General features: G+C 37.2%; 1 protein-coding gene across 1 annotated transcript in view; it reads left to right on the forward strand.

Moving 5' to 3' along the window:
- Positions 1-20,347, forward strand: part of nudt14 (nudix (nucleoside diphosphate linked moiety X)-type motif 14) — a 62,368-nt gene extending 42,021 nt beyond the window's left edge. The window contains exons 3-5 of the mRNA XM_007230937.4: positions 3,142-3,206; positions 9,412-9,718; positions 16,832-20,347. Coding sequence (XP_007230999.2) covers positions 3,142-3,206; positions 9,412-9,718; positions 16,832-17,081 — 622 coding nt within the window. The 3' untranslated portion in view covers positions 17,082-20,347. The remainder of the gene's footprint in view (positions 1-3,141; positions 3,207-9,411; positions 9,719-16,831) is intronic.
- The last annotated feature ends 1,364 nt before the right edge of the window (positions 20,348-21,711 follow it).

A 21,711-nucleotide genomic window follows, 5' to 3' on the forward strand; every position in this document is an offset into this window, starting at 1 on the left:
CGAGTGGCTCTCAGGCCGGGACTCCACCTGTCTGAAGTCCTGGGTCTAAAGTATCAGCAGAAGAATGAAAGTTGTTCGTGGGAGAGTGAGTGGAGACTGTGGATGGACAGCTTGACCTCTTGCTCTGCCGAGTGATTAGCTTGTTCTTGGTCCAGCAACAAAGGCCTGGCTATTCCAGTGTGCTTTAGGTGGATTTCTTAGCCTGCCAAAATCCTATTACCCAGAGATCCTTAAAACGCAGGTATTTATTCTCCCCTTCAGAGGTATTAGCTTCTGTCTAGGAGCTGTAGTGAGGAACCAAGACGAAAGCTGGAGTGTTAATTCCGTGCGGATCTGTGAGCTTGATGGTGCAAGCTTTTGGCCCATGCATGCACCTTCTGCCTTACCCGTTTCAGCACACACACACACTTTTCTACAGTTGTGAGCTACAGCAAACTTTGCATGCTATTTTGATCCTAACAAATTTAGCTGAGGCCTGTGGATAAGGGTGGGTGTGAGAGGAGGTGCAATGTTGTGGTTTATTTTTCTCTTAGAAAAACCAGTAAAGCATCATTACTGGGACAACTGCTCCCTCCTACTGAGGTTTATCCATTATCTGCTCTGAAACCCAGCATGCTCTTCCCACTGAGCCCTTTCAGTCTAGAAACCCTCCCCATTACCAAAATACCATGATCTACAACCACGAGTACAGAAAATCACTACTGAAGGAGGAGTGATGCTACTGTTAGAATAGGAAGAATACAAAAATGTAATTTAATAGGTTGGCAGTAAGCGCAATGAAAGCGCAATAAAATTACTGCTGAAGAAGAACATTATGTTCCATCAGTTACTCATCTTGTTAATGCCTGCAGTATAAGATTTCACTAGGCTTATACTGTATTAGCTAAACCAGCAAGCTAATAGGCTCCAACAATAGAACTTACATAGAAATAACAGCTTTAGGTTTAATACATACGTTTGATAGAGTTGTTATTTAATAATAATATTATTTAAAAAAAAAAAGTGAAAAAAAAATAAATAAATTAATAATAATAAAAATAAATTAAACCCTAAATAAAGTCTCTATCTGTTGATATCCATAAACAGTGCAGGTTACTGAAGCTTCTGCAGGTTTCTGGAGGAATGTTTTGAAAAAGTATTTGACACCAAATAAAAAACAACTAACAGACCAGACATGCTCTTCATGTGTGTTGATATCATTTCCCTCTGTCTTCACTGCATCAGACGCATTAACACAATCAGATTTAGCCACCTGAATAGTAGCAGTTTGGAGCATAGCCCTTAATTTCATAATGGACTGTCCAGATTTTAGTTATGGAAAGCAAAGTACTCTCTTTAAAACCTTAATACTGATACTAATTTAGTGTTCAAAAAGGCAAAACTTTAAAATAAGCTATTTTAAGGAAAGCTTTTCATTTTATAACCATTAGCATTTAATAAAGTAGGCAGTCAGTCTCAAACTACACAAACACAACATTTGACTACCCCACAAGAACAGGTACACTTACCATCACATCACATCACATCACATCACACCTTGTGGATGTGTGCTGTTTTAGGCTAAGTTTGCTACAGACTTGGATAAAATGTATTATTTTTGCTTGCTGATCCAGGCGAGCATTTCCTACTATTATCAATCTAAGGAGCAATCTGTATTTTAGCCATTGTTTTTTTTATTAGTTTACAGGCTGGTACATATTTTGTCTGTTTTTATCTATTATTTAACATTAGGAGTGTGCTGTATCAAATGCAGTAATATCACCAACCTTATTTTATAATGTTATTTCAGTAATACCCTGAAATATATTTTAGAGCTATATGGGCCATTGGGGTACAGCTTTTTTCTGCTGTTTGTTGCAAAATAAAAAATTGCATGGTTCTAGTTTAGTATCATGATATGGTGGATCATTCTGTAACAACTTGGTGAAGATCTTAATTTGGGGTGTGTCATATATTTAATAGATTTAATTTACACCAGAGTTATTTGATAGTCACATACAGGAGGGTGTTTAAATTGATAGAATTAAAGTCCTAGATTTTAATTGGACAAATAGCAACTCCTGGGTTTAAGATAAAAGCCAAAACCTGTTATAAAATTCTGTACAAATTCTGTAAACAGTATGGCTGCAGGATATTGGGGGGGAAAATGACATCCCAGTATTTTGATGTATAAATATAAATATAAATATAATGCTAAATAAATATTATGCTGCCGAAGCAATAGATTGTGCAGCCCTAAGTAAACCGATACAGTCCATGCTATTGGTCTTTTTCATTCTCTGTGATAAATGATTTAAAAATGATCAATACTGTGGACAATTGGTCTGTGTCTAAATGTTCAGTATCAATATGCATGATATATTATCAGTGACTATTGCCTTGTCCCATGGAAACAAAAATGCTGCACTTACCTACAGGTGCACTGTATGTGTTTGCATGGACAGTTCTAGCCAGATGTTGTGGGTCACAATCATTACTGCTCTCTGTGCTGTCTATTGTGGGTTGTATGTATGTATTCCTGGTACACGCTTCAGACTGTAGGCTGAGGAATGTTAAATCCAAACACAACTTCAGGAATAGAACGTCCTGTCTATCAGCACCCACTATTAGACCTCACTCTTACTATCATAGTACAAGTAACCATGCCACCAGCATGCTGACCAGCGTTTAAACACACTCACAAGATAACATCTAACAAGTTATAACACTTTATGATCAATAACTTACTTACTTCCCCCAAATCTTGAGCATCTCAGTGCATTTCTGGTCTGTAAACACTGTAATCATGAGTAGCAGTAATTTGTAGCTTCCCATTTCTAACTGTGATGAGACATTTAAGAGCAAGAAGCTTTTTATTCCAATCCCAGTTATGGGAAAATTGTGCACACAGTTCTCAGTTCTCTGTTGTCTTGGTTGCTGTTCTAGTGTTGGGAGTAGTTGTTAAGAGGGCTGTGTTCAACATATTTTTTGGTATTACACACAGTTGTATGTAATACCAGTAATTATGTATTTATTGTGCATTCTCTAGTTTGTATTGCTTAAAGGCTCGTCTTTAGTAATGGCTTTTCATGTCGGTGCAACTTGTAACAGGCTGATGTACCTTTAATTCTCTCCTCCCTCCTTTTTTCTCTTTCTCTATAGTGTCTCTGTGCTGATCTTCAACACCACCTCTCACTGTTTCATCCTGGTCAAGCAGTTCCGCCCAGGTAAACAGATTTTCTTTATGAATTTTGGAAGTTTAAATAATTTTATTTTTATATTTTTAATATTATTTTATTAGTATGAAGTGTGAATGTGTGAGCTCTCGCTAGATGGAAAAAATGGCAGAGCCTTTAGGATTGGGGTATGAAAAAAAAAAAAAAAAAAAAATTAATTAATCTTGCTTCCATAATTTTTTGTGGTGTATTTTTATTTATCTTTTTTGCAGTATTTTGAATTCTTTTTGTACTGTGCGCATGTACTGTCCTCTTAAAACTTTTAAATCTTTTTCATTGCATAATAAAAAAAGTAAAAAAAAAAATACACATTTTCCATCTAAATATATAAAGGCCCAGTATCATTTATTTTACTCTAATATTGAATACACACAGACCATTATTAATAGCGTCAATGTTAAACATGTTAAATTACATGTTTAATCACCCCTGGTGAAAATTGTTATTTTTTAATAACGCAATATATTTATTTCAGTAAACAAATATACAGCTCTGGAAAAAATTGAGACCACGTCAGTTTCTGAATCAGTTTCTCTGATTTTGCTATTTATAGGTTTATGTTTGAGTAAAATGAACAAGGTTGTTTTATACTATGAACTACGGATAACATTTCTCCCAAATTCCAAATAAAAATATTGTCATTTAGAGCATTTTTTTGCAGAAAATGAGAAATGAGTGAAATAACAAAAAGATGCAGAGCTTTCAGACCTCAAATAATGCAAAGAATACAAATTTATATTTATAAAGTTTTAAGAGATCAGAAACCAATATTTGGTGGAATAACCCTGTTTTAATCACAGTTTAATGCATTTTGCCATGTTCTCCTCCACCAGTCTTACACACTGCTTTTGGATAATTTTATGCCACTGCTGGTGCAAACATTTAAGCAGTTCAGTTTGGTTTGTTGGCTTGTTTTGATCATCCATCTTCCTTTTGATTATATTCCAGAGGTTCTCAATTTGATATAGTCAAAGAAACTGCTTTTATTTATTTTGTTCAGAGCTGTATATATTATTGTCATTTTTTTTCGATATTGCGCAGTCTGGGTTCTCACCACTAATCAGCTAAACAGTGTGACATAATGCTTTATAGAGCCTAGTTCATTTTATAACTGTATACCTGTATGTTTAATGTGTTTTACCTATCGATCTTATTTTTGCTTTGGTAGATTCAAACTTTTTAACATACCAGTGTTGTGTGCAGAGTGGAGGTGGAGGCCTGTCAGATTCACATTCAGTCTTCTAGTTATTTCTGCACGAATCAGAGCCGTTCAGCGTTCAGTCTTGAGCATGACTTTTAAACGCTGAAAGACACACACGTGTCTTGATGCTCTTAAAGGTGCAAACTCTCAGCAGACTCTTCTTCAGACGTTCTGCTGTCAGTTTAGCAACAGTGGTTTCTAATTGATGGTTGTAAATCTCAAGTGCTGACTTTTGTTCTTCGGTTTTGGGTTCATCACTTGGTAACATCATCTGTTGTTTTATAACTGTTTGCAGAAGGTGGTGCTTTGTGCCATGTCAGGCCACAGCCTGCAGATAACCCCTACAAAGAAAACAATCTTCCTCTTTCGCCTTTCCTTCCTAAAACTCTTCCTTTCTGAATGCAGTGTGTGACAGCTGCTGTTATTTCTGATATAGGTTATCAGCATGAAGAGTCGATGTGTGAGTTTACCTGTAGGATGGGATTTAATTTAATATTCAAGACCTTTTTTTTTTAACCTCTAACCAGATTAATCTTAATTGTATCATTTTATTTATTATTCTGTATATATTTTTATTTTGTAGTACCTCTCCTACTGAGTGTGCATGTCCTGTACCCTTAAAAACATTTAACCTTGTTTGAAGTCATGTGACTCCAATTCATCTAGTCTGCGACATGGAAACAACATGGAGGAGAACTCGAACAATAAGCCAACTGAGCCAGTCCAGCAGCTTGTTCCGTAGAAAAGTGCTGTCAGTCATTTAATATTAAATATAGTAACTGATATAAAAAGTAATCATCACTGAGGTAAAATTTTAAATAAATTGACATCTGTTTAAAGTATTGTCTCCCAGCACTGATTTAATTATTGCTATTCATTTTTTGCATACAGTACTGTGCAAAATCCTTTTAGTTGTTTTGCAAAAGCCATACTCTCAGTCTTAGTAGAATTTCGCCTGTCAATAGCCTACATAACACTAGAATCGATAATAATAGATAATAATCATAAATACAGCCTAGATAATCAAAAAGTGCTGTTTTAGTAAAGATATTGATACTGTGTGTTGGATAAAGTACTGATAATACAGTTTGAAGAACGTACGTTTGGTTGGTGAATTCTCTCTGAACACCAGTCACACCAGTAGATCATCTGATTTGCTTTAACAAAGGACTGCCTAGATATACTAGGTGTTGGATGATATCTGTAAATATTGTAAATATTTACAAATATTGTAAATATATATATTTATAGAGAGATTTTAAAAATGGTCAAGGCACCATTTATGTACCTGGTACTACGTACCATTATGTACTTTTTGCAATGTTAGTGTTTTCTGAGGTAATTAAGCCTTATTGTTTAAGTTGCTCCCTTTTTTAATCCAGATGTGCTAATGCACACACATCTTTTTTAGTACTTTTTGTAATCTTTGGAGCAGAAAAACATGAACCTGTTGGACAGCACTTAGTAACATGTATGATCTACACAGATTTCTCTCCTAAAAAATGTTTATTTGGTTGAGTACAGCGCTTCTGTATATTAACAGTAAGCTTAGATTTCCAGATTTCCACTAAGTCTGGGTGCAGCAGCATTAGCATTAGTGGCTAACCGCTAGCGGTAGCGGGACGTAAATGCCACCCGACAGCGCTACACTGAAGAACACCTAGAGTGTTCCGGTAAGCCAGGGAGATATTAGCTAGCGGTTTGTCTCACGTAGCTTGTTTTAACACGGTAGAGACGCAGGATTCATGCTGATATATACCTGCCGCTGCACAGCGAAAGAGCTAGTGCTTAGCGCAGTTAGCGGGTAATGCTAATGCTGCTCCAACAGTGCAAGCCGGGGTTAGCAGCAGGCTACAGTCCGATAATACTCTCCTCTGCATGTCAAACAAGCAGGGTTAATGCTGGCTAATGCTAATGCTAATGCTGATGATGCTTTAGTCTCGGTGCTGGAGAACTAAACTGAAACTCTGTATAATGCTGTACTTCAGTGGAGAGGCTTTACTGCTCCTTACAACCTGAACGGTAGAATTCATACATAAAGAACACCGGATTATAAGGCACGCTGATGTTTTTTTTCGGTGTGTGCCTTATAGTGTGTAAATTACAGTACTTTTGGAATGAGATGGAGAGTTGGGCATGATCATCCAACATCCTGGCCTCACTTACACTTTTGTGGCTGAATGCAGTAAAATCCTTGCAGCAATGCTACACAATCTAATTAAAAAATCTTCCCTGAACAGTAAAGACAATTATTTAAGATAAACTAAAGAAACGGTGAATGAACATATGTCTCGAATACTTTTGTCCACATATAGTTTAAGTAAGACTTTAGCACACTGCTGCCTACAGTATACATCCCAGTGCAGTCATGTACATTGGGGTTCATGTCAGAGTGCTCTCTGCCCTGTTTTTCAGCCCTTTGGAAACAATGGCACTCTTGTAATGGAACATTTTTCATGGCGCGAGAGCTCGTGTGAGTGCTGGGCCCGCACTGCAGTACGTGCGCCGTGCCGCTATTGTTCCCCCTTTCTCGCCAGGGACGGCGCCCTGCTCCTCAGAATGGAAGGAAAGCCTCGCATTGAAAGGGACTTCTCCTTTTTCCCTTCCTTTCTCCTCGTTCCTCGAACAATGCTTCGAAAGAAGGCCGGGCTTTGTGTGAGGTAATGGTGTTGGAACAAAGCCTCTCGAGCATGATTGCTCTTGAGCTCATGTCCCACTTGTGTGTATACATTCGTCCCACTGTACGGCTCAGGTTGCCTCCGCCTGCCTCGTAACTTCACCTGTTAGATCATCTCGTTAAACCACTGCTTTCCTCATAATCACAGAATATAAACATGCTACCTTTCACTCGTTTACAGAAAACGTCTTTCTTTTTCCTGTTTTCTTTTCTTTTTTCTGTAGGTCCAGTCCGTGTTCACCTTCACCTTTTTTGTACACTGGTTTTTACAGTGTGTTGTACCAGTAATGTTTGTACTAACCTATCAGTGGCGTACAATTAATATAGTGGGTACCCCTTCTGCAGCCCCACGCCACTGTTTTGTATGTCTACAGTACACCAGGGCCGCCAAAACATTAAGTACACAGAAAAAGGCTTTTTAATATGATGTGACACAATATCTGTCTGATTTGCAGTGGCAATTCCATGATGCGCCATGATTCCATAGTGCGCTAACTATTGAATTAATCCAGCATGTGTATCGTTTTACGACTAACCAACACGTAGCTCCTTCATCCAAGAGCTGAGAAGGGGTTAGACAGCCATGGCCCCGCCCCCGGAGTGTAAACCATGAATCTGATTGGTTAGACTCTCTTTCGACTTTGCTAACAGCCTCATTACTACACCTTCTCAAAATCAGAAGAAGGGTCACGCAGATACAAGGGTACAAAAGCCATTTTAAAAAGCTTTGATTGGTTAAAACCGCTTTTAGTCAGATAAGAGTCCCATAGCAACTGAAAAACACAGACTAATGCTTTGAATTAGTTGCTGTTTTTATTTTAGTTAATATATAAAATAAATACTTATAGTTTACAGAACCTATAATACATATTTCCTGATGAAAAAATATGTAATTATTTACATGCACTTATTGTCACCCCTACTCTAAGGGCCTCACTGCACACCACTGTAACCTATGCCTGTCACAATAAGTGTTCTTTTTTTTGGACAATATACTGTCCCAGAAATATTGGAGTTATCCAATGTTTGCTAAAATCCATTGTGCTGAAAGAATGAGGTCAGCTGACTACCTGAACATAATGAATATAGACCAGCTTATTCCATCAATATATATATATATTTTTCCCTGATGAAACGGCCATATTCCAAGATAACAAAGTCAGGATTCATGGGTTTAGATTTGTTTCATTTTTACTTTTGTTTCTGAAATAAAAGTCTGTCTTGCGACTTTTTTCATCCTGTAGGTGATATTGGGAATAATTAACCTGCCTCTAATATATAAGTCATGGAAAATGAGAACAATACAGATTTTCCTTCTGTATCAAACAGCATTTTTTTTTATTTAATTTGACATTGCACCCGACATTGACTTCAACAAAATAAAAAATTTATTGTGTTATTGCATACGATTTATGTCACCCCCCTACCTGAGATATTAAAAAATACAAGAATTTGATCAGATTTGTATCAGAAGTCAATGATCCAGAATATCATGATACTATTAATGCACTCCAAATATCTCCATAAATCCAGGATTAAAGTAAAATAAACGATACTGCACTAATGATACTAAATAATCTGTATTTATAATAGGAAATAAGAAAAGTGTGATTTTTTTCTTTTGCTAAAAACAATCAAAAAGTAGTGCCCTGATATGATAATTAGGGGTGGGTGATACGGCACGATATTTTTAGGGTATTATATTGTTCACGGTATTCAAAAATGTTGGCGAAATTATCGTGTACGATACGAGATGGCACACCCCTAGTAACATATAGAACATATATAATCACAGCAGATTACAGCAGCATATTTATGCATGGAGCTGTAATACATCTACTAACCAATAAGAATTGTGCCAACAGACACCTGTTGTCTGTTGCCTAGCCAGAGATCTCATGTATTTGTTTGTTTAAGTTTGTTTTGCTGGGTAGTTTAAAATGGCCACATCTTCAAAATATTAGGACATCATTTACTCGTGGTTATTTGAGTACTTGAGTATGAGGATAATATATGAATAAGGCTACATAAAAATGCAAGTGTAAACACAATGCAGCCAAACCTTCTCATAGAACAACTGAAACACCAGTAATAATTTCAATAAAATCAATTTGTGTCCTCCATCTCACCCAGAAATCAGATTTCAGTCTGACTAACTGGAAACACATTGGACCTCCAAAATATTTTCAGAATACAATCCAGGCACATGGCATGACCCAGTGTAAATAGGGTGAATCTCTGCTGTGTGCACTGCTTTCTGAACGTGTTGTGTGTGTTGTATATTATGTAAGGCATGTGTTCATGTGTTTGCTCTGCAGCTGTCTATATGTGCGAGTGGGAGAGGAGCAAGCCTGCACCTCCTCAGCCGGAGGGGGAACAGGGAGGTGAGGGTTCCACGCAGGCCGCCCCAGAGGAACCCAAAGCCCCAGCAGAGGGCCAGGAGGGTGAAGAGGCGACCAATCACCCCGATCAGCCCCCGGCTTCAGTGGGCGTGACCTACGAGCTGTGCGCTGGCCTGGTGGACAAACCTGACCTCTCGCTGGAGGAGATCGCCCGGCAGGAAATCCTGGAAGAGTGTGGCTTCGATGTTCCTGTCACCAAACTTAGGAGGATCACGTCATACAGGTGTGTATACAACACAGTGCATACAGACGTTATGTTAGGTTTATATTAACAATAAGCACTTTAAGCACTTTAGCCTAATGGGAATAGGCATATTACCATTGGGTCAAATTTTTTACAGACAAAAAAAGGCTTATGTTTCAAAAACACACACATGCTGTATGTTTATGATGTTTCTGAATCTTTCTGAGTCTGACACTGATCGACTGGGGCGCTATTTACAGATATACAGATGTCTTAAAATTAGTCTGACCAATCACAGCTCTTTTCTCATGGTTGCAGATGAAAAAATTGGGCAGATTAGCTTGTCTTGTTTGTAATAGAGCCAAAAGCAAATAAAATTAGCAATGCCCTCACTATAAAAATGTGGAATGATAGTATAAAAATATATGACAGAAATGAAAGGATATGTTCATGTTTACAAGAACTGCAAACTTTAGCCTCACACTTGTGTGAGTAGGAAAATTAAAGAGAGCAGAAAGCGGACAGGTAGCAGAGAAAAAGAAAGAGTTTAAAACTATAAGGGTTATGAAGTTTCTACCCTTGTTTTCAAAGCACAGAAAGCAAAAAATGCAAAGTAACTGGGGTGTAGGTTCCTCTACATTCAAAAATGAACTAGAAAAAAAATCTAGCTATATATATATATATATATTTATTTAACCTGACAAATACATTTTATTTTTAGTTAACATTCTAGTATACTGTCATGTTAAAATAATTTATTGCATAAATGCAGAACGCTCTCTGTTCCCAAAACAAACCTGCACACACAACAATGACGCACATTTCATTCTGATTACAAAAATATGTCTTCTCTTCTGCTTATGAACACAAGTATAATATTGATTGAAAGTGTTGAACCTACATTGGGAATTTCGAATGAGTTCACAAAATGTAAGAGCTTATGTTTTAGTGCACACATCCTGTGAAAAGGTTTTGCACTTCTTCCCCTCACCATTATCATTTTAGTTTAGAAGGATGTTCTATTGTGGTCTGTCAGTCTGTTACAAAGGGACCTGAGAAAAGGATGCTAATCTGCTAATTCAGAAATAAGCAATGGTCAAACAGCCAATCTCAACATTTAAAATGAAAACATGTTGTTATTAATGACTGTACACCCTAAATCCAGAAAAGTAAATGTAAATTAAGTTCAGTAAAAAACATAATGAAATGATTTGCAGTTCTCATAGACACATATTTTATTCACAATAGAACAAAGAAGCCATATCAGATGCTGAAAATGAGACATGTTACTATTTTATGAAATAATAACTCATTTAGAACATGAAACACAAAAAAACATTCTTTTTCTGCCGAAGGAAGCTCTAGTGTTAATGTTACTGCTTTAACATTAATTTTTGGTTCTAAAACAATACTTTAGACTGCTTGCAATCTCCACACATCTAGTAGCTGAAAATAACTGACTAAGTAGCTGGTTTTAATCAGGAGTTCTGAAATAGAACTAGCCACTTCGAAAAAGCTGTATTTAGGTGCGAGGCCTGCAGTCACAAGCAAAATACTTATTTCTTGATACCCTGTGTAGCACACGACACAAGTCACAAGACTTGGGTTTAACACCCAAATACTGCACTTCATGCTAAATAAAGAGCTGTGCATCCTATAACTGAGTACAGATGGCTTTCTGTTAATCATATTGTGCACAGTTTTAGGTGAATACATAGTGAGCAAAGAGCCATTTGGTATATTAACTGAAATAAAGACAGATGAGCAGGTGTACAAAATATACACACTTTAAGAACACCCCTGTTTTGTAGTTGTCCAGAAGCAGTGTTGTATGGATCAGACAAGCTAAAACTGAGACTTAGTCCAGTGTTAAGATGACCTAAAGGTGTTGCCATGTGGGTCAGCCAGACCTCTTCCTGTACCAGTTTAATGCGTTTCCAGGAGGATTTTCAATATGTAGGAAACAGTACTCACCGCTCTCTGACTTCATCTGTAATTTTTCTGAAGAAAATACTTAATAGTTACAGACTTGGCTGTGTTTCTGTGCCTTTTTTCTAGTGATTATGATGAAATTGTGAATGTGCTGTGTGTAAATGCTGCAGTCTTTTTAACAATAAATGTTTATTTTTTTATTTTTTTATACAATGAACAGTTTGTTTTCCTTAAAAGGAAAAATATAGGGGATACAATGGGGGTGTGTTCTAAAAGCTGTGACTTGTAGTACACATATACAAGAAATACAAGAAAAAAAAAATTCTAGCAAAAAAAAAATACAAATCTAACATGTATGGTTTGTGTAACCAGCGATTTTGCAAGACAGCTAACAATAAAGAAGCAGCAAATCAGTAGTAAATAAGCATTAAATGTGCCACCCATTCAGCTGTATATCCCCTATCACTGATGCCACAACACGAGGAGGGTGAAGACTAGCACATGCCTCTTCCGATACATGTAAAGTTAGACTCCGCCCCTTTTCAAACTGCTGCTGATGCAGCATTGCCAAGTAGCATCACAGTGCACACGGATGAAAGTTCAGCGACTCTTTTCCGATACATCAGCTCACAGACGCCCTGTGCTGCGGACATCAACCTTTTTGGAGTGATGTGAGGAGAGAGCGCCATCTACCCACCCAGAGAGAACAAGGCCAGCTGATGGCAAGCTGCATGACTGGGATTCGAACCAGCAATCTCCTGATCATGGTGGCAGGGCTCTAGATCGCTGGACCGCTTGAGCGCTAGAGCACTGAAGCAGTAAAATGTAAACGTAAAGTTTTATTGTGCAGAGTAAGAAGTAAACGACTGTCTACTAAAAGGGATGAAAACAAATGTTTAAACATATAGTTTACAGTGGTTTGAGGTGCTAAACTAGAGGATAAAAAAATTAAGTGTTCTGTTTATTTAGCGTGTTAAATGTGAGAGCACTAAATTAAATGTGCATTTAAAGCAAATCGCTTAATAAGTAAAGATATTTATGCGTGGAAAAAGAGCTGAAGGAGCCTCTTGCTCAGAATAAACAGTTGCACGGCACACCGCTAATGTTTATCATCAATAGTTTATGAACTATTGACGATGAATAATTTAGAACCTTGGAGTTGGAGGAAACTGATCTAGGGTAGTGTGTAAGTCCAGGCAGTCGCGCAGAGTAAACAAGAAGGAAATATTAAACTTTAATCATACAATACCTGCTTTTTGTTTACTTCTTTTACTTTTTGTATTATCTCTTTGCAGCCCATTGTGTTTGCAGGCTTACAACCACATAACCCTAGCCACATTTCTCATCAAACAGCGTAACGGATATCTTTTGGTGTGTAAAGTTTAAAGAGTGCTGTTCCCTGTATTTAGTGTTGGGCTGAGCACTAATACTTCAAACAGCCATTGTGTGGAGGAATACAGCTGAAGAGCGGGGTTAAACGGTCCTCTCTAACTATGTCTAGATCAGTGGGGTGAGACTGTGTTCTTATCAGCCTTAGATGAGGAGACAGTCGTAAACCCTCGCCGTCTCACATCTGTGCGCGTCTGTGTGTGAGCAGGGGAGCGTACACACCTGCTTATTGCTGCTGATGATTACCCTCACCCACCCAGCTCTAATCCACTGTGTCATTACATGGAGTCACAAACACTCCCTCAGACCTTCTTGCTATCACACACACACACAAACAGGACTTTACTACAGGCCAAGCACCTGCTGTTTGTGCTGTCACAGGCACCTGCCAGCCTGATGTTACACCTGCCGTGTGTATTTAGGGGCTGTTCGGGTTATAGTCTTCTACTGGACTTAGGTATGGGAATGTGGAGTAAACAGCCTGCTCTGATATAGAACATTCTATTAAAGGGCATTGCAGTCCCGTACTCCTGCTTTTTCTTTACATAAATGCAATTGTAAATTCACTGTTTATCACTCATCAGTTTAATATTTAGGATTTAGGAGCTTTCATAAAAGTTTTCATAAGTTCAAGCATCAATCTCACCAGAATTCACAGATAATTATATATAAAAAAGTGTCGTTCAGTATTGATTTCTGAACACCCAAGAGGTCTCAACATCTCTTGGCCCATAAGCATTCTTGTTTAAAAATTGTAAGACTACTGGCAACCTAAATTAATTTGTATGCTGGTAATTAAAGTGTTTATGACTGTACATCTACCCAATTTTCTCAAATGACACTTTTTTCTGCTTTATGCTACAAACATGGCAGGTTTGTCATTTTTAGAAGAGCACTGATGCAAAAGTATTGCCAAGGAATTTTTATTGAGCTTACGTCTTCTGTATTAATACAGAATCTAAATATTTCCAACTGTACCAAACTCTAAAAAGCTTTTTTTTTTTTAATTATTAGTTCATTTGTGTTGATTTGGGATACATGGCCTCTAAGTTAAGGAGAAATCCAGTGTGAAATGTACTTGGGGTAAAGGTGAAACATAATAATGAGTACAAACTTTTGTCTTTGTTGACCTCCATTCAACCCCTTCATTCCAAATTAGAGCGCATTTTAGCTGCTACTCCCAAATGGCTTACAGTGTTAGAGATAGGGGCATAGCATTGTCCATGCAAAGAAGTGGCTTCAAGGTAGTTCTCTGAGCACTGGCATCTTAAAATGAACCGTCTTTTTTTAATAAACTATCTGTGTACTTTCAAATTTCTTAGTGCCTCGTTTTAAATGTGAGGGTCCTCAGAATTCTACTAATAAGGTGTGGATCTACTTTGAGCTTTGAGCTGTTAATAGTGTAAAATTGTGATTTCTTTGCACAGGCAACGCTATGCCCCTATCTCTAGCATTGTAAGCCTGTTGGGAGAATCAGCTAAAAGCGCTTTGTTTCGCAATGCTGGGCTATTTGAAAATCATTCATACTCGTTTTGATGTTTCACCACAACCCATGTCCATTTCACTTTGGCGTTCTCCTTTAATTCATAATGGTAAATTAAGTACACACAATATTTAATGATATGTTACCTACACAGTGCATATCAAAAAAATTAAATATCATTTAAAACTTTTATGGAGATGTGGATTTCATTTTCCAGCACACTGGCTACACTGCAAAGAAGTGCCGAATGGTCTTTTATATTATTCTGATTTTCTGAGATACTGGGTTTTCATTGGCTGTAAGCCATAATAATCATCAACAATAAAAGAAAGAAAAATGCTTAAAATAGATTCATCTGTGTGTAAAACATCTATATTATATGAGTTTCATATTGTGAACTCAATTATTAAAATTAAAACTTAAACTTTTCAATGAAATTCTATTTTCTTTTTAGATATACTAGTACAGTAAAGCCAGTTCTCTATTGCCAAGTAACATTGTCATTGTCTAACGTATTTTTTGGAAAATCCAAATCCTGAAAATAAGAAAAATTGTGTTCATATAAAATAACCTCTGAAGCATGGGTTATGTAACCCTCTAGCAGCTTTTAACAGCCAGTCATTATTTATTTAATCTATCATCTGGGTAATTGATACTGTTACAATTATTCTCTGTTACTGCTTGACCATCTACCTAGATCATTATAACAATACCAATTATTTAGATATAAATAGGTAAAACACACGGAAATTCACTAACATTTGCATGTACTTTAGTGTGTGGAGACCACAGCATTACCATTGCACATACTTTCCTTCATGTTATCATTAGAGCCATGGAAACCAAAGTAATCCCTAAAAATGGCATGGATTTAGCATCAGTCTAAATATATGCATTATTTTCTAAAGAATTAAGCCATTTATTTGGAAGGTCTTTAGTGATTTTATATGTCTGCCTGCTTGCCAGCCTCTTCTTTTGCATAATACCGCTTTTTTTTACAGTATTACTTTCTGCCGAACATTTTCATCACCACTTTAATGTGCATTTTCATTTCTGTGCTTCTTCTTACTGTAGTCTGACCTGTAGTTCACCAGTCTAAAGGTGGAATGTAAATGCCTTTTCAAAGTGAGTCATGGCTGTCTGCAGTACCTGAGGATTATCGCTCTCTTGTTTTACACCACGTCTTCCCCTCTTGATGGGAGGCGGTCACCGTGTCCCCCATACCCCTATGTAACAATACCCGATATGTGCGTTTAAACTGTCCATCTAAATGTGGAGCTTGTGGGCCTTTAGAGATACAGGCTCTCACACGCCTAGACTGTCTGTCTGTTTAATGCAGTCCTTGATTCCGTTCGTTCCAGTAAATACTGAGTGTTTTCAGTTTTAACAAAACATTGCTCAGATTCCACTATAAAGATGTTGACAAAAGGGAATGTGGGCAGTGGGCTCTGATACACGCTCGTCTGATTGGCCGCTCTGGGCAACTACAACACGAGCTGTGAAATTCCCTGAAATTGCTAATAAATGCAGTGTTGTATTTTGCAACCCCAACCCACACATTCTGGTTGGACTGAGCTTGTATAAGAAGTTCTGGTCCTTCCTTTCTTTACAACTGAGGGCGAAATTCACAATTTTGAAATTCTCCTCGTTATTTCCGAGCTCATGTCCTTCCTCCCAGTTCATTTGAAGATGCTATTTCAGGAAGAGGAAGGGACATTTCCAGGCCCACGGTTGCTCTAAGTGCCTGTGGGAGATTACCATAACAATATCTCCTTGACAGTGTCTCAGGTGAGACAACGCCTCAGGCACAATCATGCTTACTGTAATATCCTCCATCTGTGGCCTTAGAAGCGTCTCCGAATTGCCTGAAGGGCCCACAAGGTAGAGCCCATCAACCCCTATAAACTCCACATTCACTTCGCAGTGCCACCATGTAAAAAACACGGCCGGGAAACAGCTTGACTGGGCTGTTAAGCCCTGCAGGCTTATGGTGCAGCTGTGGAGATCAGAATTCCTGCTCCTCAGGGAAAGCTTTGAGACCATTTGCGTCTTAAACCAAACTCTGCCAGCATCAGAGAATGTTTATCACTCTGCCAGAGCTTTCTTTGGAGATTTAACTGGACAGTTAACTGGAAACATTCCAGTTTTTGCTTTACTGAGACTCACATTGGTGCTGGTGTTATGTAATACTAAAAAAGCATCCTACAGAGAGAAGAAAACACTTCCTATGATCTGTCTTTAATCTAATTTGTCATCCATATCTTTTACTTTCCATTAAAAAATGCAAAACCATTCATGAAACCAGTGGCCCATGGGACTCACCTGCTCCCTCTCTGTGTGCCCCACAGGTCGGGGGTAGGAGTGACCGGATCCAAGCAGACCATGTTCTATGCTGAGGTGTCAGATGAGAACCGTGTTGGCGAGGGTGGCGGAAAACCTCAGGAGGGCGAGCTGATCGAGGTGGTCAAAGTGCCCCTGCACGAGGCCATGACTTTCGCCTTCGACGAGAGCATCCCAAAAACCATGGGCGTCATTTTCAGCTTCATCTGGTTCCACAACAACATGTCGCCCAAGTACAAGATCTCCACCAACGTGTAATGATGAGTGCAGTACCTTCCAGACCCCTGCAGCATATAACTTTTTATTAATCTACTGTTTAAACTGGTCAATGATTTGTATTCTGATTAGTTTGATGCTTTTTTTTTGTTTGTTTGTTTGTTTGTTTGTTTTCTTTTCTTATTACCAGTCTTAACTATTGTCCTGTTTCAAACTTTGTCACAAACTGGTGTAAGCTATCCTCTTTCCTCGGTAGCGGACAAGTCCCGGTAGGTTGCCATAGAACCGAACGGAGTCATTGTGGGTTTGTTTTGTGAAACTAAATGCTTCGCTTTTCTAGAGTTCGAAATTTTAGATGGGTACTCTTTTGAAAAAAACTCACCATGGCCCTTAAATACCGTAAAAGCAAACTGTTCTAACTTCAGAAGAGGAGGTTAGAAGAAAAGGTACGTTAATGACCTCATACTACATACTGGGAGGTTTAGTCTGAAAGGATACTTGTCTCAGGTCATTGACCTTTAAGCAAAGATGTAATGATGATTATGATGATGATTATGATGATGATATTCAGCCATGTTCCCCTCAAGGTTTGCAGCCCAACTTGGTCAAAAAAAAAAAACAGTTGTCACACCACAAACAGTGTGATTGCTGTGTTTAACACGCAGGCAGCTACCTAACTGAGCGCAGGACAGACCATTATAATTAACATTAACAATAATAGGGCTGTTCTTGACTGAGCGAAGAATAGCCATGCACTTACAGACTTCTCAGGTCCAATGCTGACTTTGGGACATTCAGGGTTCGAGACAATGGTCTTTATCAATACTCATCACCACAAGCTGGTATCTCTGAAAAAAAGGAGCTACGTGTGAAATTGAAAAATAAAATCAAATGGGCTCCTGCTTCTGAAGTCTGCTGTTGTTGGTTATATAAACAAAACATAGACTTTTTTGCAAGCCAATGCTTTGCATGCACAATCAGTACATCCTCACGAACCATTTATCCGTAGTGCTCACAATAAAGACTCCACGCAAATGAGCTTTCATGTGCACTCATGGCACATACAACAACACTATTCCCAAAGCCATCACCAAATCCATTTTTGATCATTTGGCATGGCGCCAAGCCTGGCTGTTAGTTCTGAAAAGCTAGTTTGCTGGGGCACAATCACATTTTTTATTTAATTGTTGGCAAATTGATTTATGATTTATCTCGAAGTACTGTAGTTCTTTTTTTAAAAGAGGAATTTACATTTTTTTCTTGTAAAATGTGAAACAGTACTACCTTGAACTCTCTGACCGTGGTCCTCTCTACAGTTCATCATAATATTGGCACCACACATCCATCATCCACCTTACATATCCATATTCTTTGTCTATTTCAAGAGTATGCCTGGAGTGCATGACGTTGCTTGTGGAACTTGTATTTTTTAAGAATATAAAGCCAATATAAAATAACTAATAATAAGATAGCACATAGTGATAGATTCTGCCTGGAGACAGATGGTCTAAGCTGGTTGAAAAAAGCTGGTTATTTGGCAACAGCGTAGTATGAGCCAGCATAGAGTGTGTGTTGCATTTGTATTTGTTTTTGGTCGTGCTTGATCATGCTTGATCGACCAGCGTGGTCTTGCTGGTCATGCTGGACAAACAGCTTATAGAGATAATGGTCGGTCACCTTGGTCACATTGGTCATACTGGTTGCTTAGCTTGTGTAGGTTGATCACGCTTGTAGACCAGCTATCAACTTTTCAGCTTAATCAAATACACAGAGATGATGCTGGTCAAGAACTAGGCTGGTCAACCAGCTTATCCAGATTGAGGCTGTTTTTTTTTTTGTTTTTTGGTTGTTTTTTTTCTCGGTCATATCAAGCAGCAGCATCTCAATCTATATCTCTGAAAACTAATACTTGAAAGTCATACACAGTGTTAATGTATTTTGCACATGGTATTTTCTGTGGTTTCCTCTAATATCTAATGTGATATTGGCAAATATTTAATCATGCGTACAGTTATCACACCTTTCCTAGTGCTATTTATACTACTGTATACCTTCTAGGAATTCTCAAAAAAAATAAAAAAAATAAATAAAATAAATAAAACCTGATGTCATGAGCTATCACATGCTGCCAGGAGCCAATAGTTGTTTTCTTCAGCAACACAAAATAATTTTGGATAAATTATAATATTGACGAGCACCGTCTCTGCGGGTGCAGTTATACACTACTCACACTACTACTTTCCTTCTCATAGTCTCAGAGCTGTTGTTGGTGTGTTTCGTTGCTTTTGTGGCAGCAGAGTCCTCATTATTATATCACTTGAATCATCTGTGAAGTACGATTGAAACTGATTTGCTGTCTTTTTGTTCTCTGACGATGTGAACTACGTAAGGCTTTAAGTATTTAAGGCTTTTGACTATTTAAAATGTTCATTAATGAAAGACGTTAAAAATGCCACTGTTCATAACACCCATTCTCCTCCATACATGCCTTTCAAAATCTAGGTGTTGAGTTCAGAATTGGTGTCCAGGTTTGCCTTCTGTGAAACACGTTGGTTTTTATGGTTTGAACTGAGCGTTTAGTCTACAGAGGCCTCCTGAGCTTGGATCCCTCTCGCCATATCAGTTAAAACCTTTTCAATATGTTCAGAACATCAACGGAGGGTAACAGAATATAAGTATGCATAGTATACCTTTAATGAATCGTGTATATGGCACATACATACATGTTTGTGACTGTTTTAACATTTATTGTTTTAACATTAATTATTAAACATATGATTAACATAATATTGTATCTTAACGAAAAAAAAACACCAAAAGCATATGCATATGAAATCCGAACTGGATGTTTTCTCTTCTTAAGCCTCTTAATACTATTTTGGGCTATTAGTTTTATCACTGGGCACTTGATGGAGTGTTTTTTTTATATATATGTGTTATGTTTTATATGTCCCACTTAATCTTATTAATATTTAGTTAGGTTTTTTTTTTTTGTTTTTCGGAGAGAATGAAATGAATTTCTGTTCTACACCAGTGCTTTTTATGCTTGATTTTATTGTAATTTCAACAGCGGAAAAATACTGTCTATGCTGTAAGTACTTTGTATACTTTGTATTCATTTCTTATTGTTTTTCATTAAATGTCTGCACTCGATGCATATATATATATATATTTCAAATAGATAATATGATTTGATAATATATATACACACACACACACACACAATTGAAACATGAAGTGTTGCATGTGCACTATCTGTATTATATTGATTTGAATTTGGTGTAAATTAATAAAGTTGCCTAAGGCCACGTACTGTTCACTACTCTTTATTACAGTGGAATCTTACCTGAGCTGCCCTTGTCTTTTGTCTTTCTGAAGGCTGTGTTTTCTGTGTGAATGCTGATGCACAGTTTCTGACTTGTATTCAGGTCGTGACTCACTGCACAAACTCTTATGTCTGGCTGAGGATGTGTTTCAGAGAAAGGGAGTGCATGTGTTAATCTCAACTCAAACACGGTTTAACTCCAACGAGCCCATGGTGACATTTTAAAATTAAAAGAATAGACGTAGGAAAATATCATTATAACTAATGATCTCACTCTTTTTGTGTTGCAATACTGTAAACACAGTATTAACTATTGTTAATTATTAATTTAGATGTAAAGATTTATATCAGACAGTAATTTTTAGTGTTTTGTTTAAACCCCGAACTGCTAGATATCAGTGTTGTGTTCTGTTATTAGACCCCAGCATTCTGATTTCATGATTTTTTTTTTTTTTATTAGATTAAAACAATTATGGTATCTTTATGTCACCTTTCTTACAGTATCACAATATATATGAATCATAACCCCTGTAGCATAATACTTTTTATAATGCCGAGTTCTAATGGCAATACACAGCCCTATTAAGAGATTTGGAAAGTTCCTAACAGCATTCTGTCCTTCACTTTAACTGATCAAGTCCCTAAGTGACACATACTGTGTACTGAATGTCCTGAGAGCATCACAGGACAGTGTGTGAATGTGTGATCATGTGACCTTAATAAGCTAAAAAAGTGGTGCTGGGTATATATATATTAAAAAATTAATAAAAAAATTAAGGGGTTACTTCTGTTTCTGAATCAGTTTCTCTGATTTTGCTATTTATAGGTATATGTTAATGAATGTAATGTAAAATGAACATATTCCAAATATAAATATTGTCATTTATTTGCAGAAAATGAGAAATTGTTGAAATAACAAAAAAGATGCAGAGCTTTCAGACCCCAAATAATGCAAAAAAAAAAAACCAAGTTGATCAATATATATATACATATACATATATATGTATATATATATATATATACAGTTGTGGTCAAAAGTTTACATACACTTGTAAAAAAACATAATGTTATGGCTGTCTTGAGTTTTCAATAAGTTCTACAACTCTTATTTTTCTGTGATAGAGTGATCGGAACACATACATGTTTGTCACAAAAAACAGTCATAAAATTTGGTTCTTTCATAAATTTATTATGGGTCTGCTGAAAATGTCACCAAATCTGCTGGGTCAAAAATATACATACAGCAACAAAATTTGTCAATTTTGGTGATGTAGCGAGTTGTGTCAATCAAATTAGCTTCATGTCATGGCCTCTTCACTTCTTGTAAGTGATTCTGATTGACTACAG

The sequence above is a fragment of the Astyanax mexicanus genome, chromosome 1 (genome assembly GCF_023375975.1).
Source record: "Astyanax mexicanus isolate ESR-SI-001 chromosome 1, AstMex3_surface, whole genome shotgun sequence".
NCBI classification, from domain to species: domain Eukaryota; kingdom Metazoa; phylum Chordata; class Actinopteri; order Characiformes; family Acestrorhamphidae; genus Astyanax; species Astyanax mexicanus.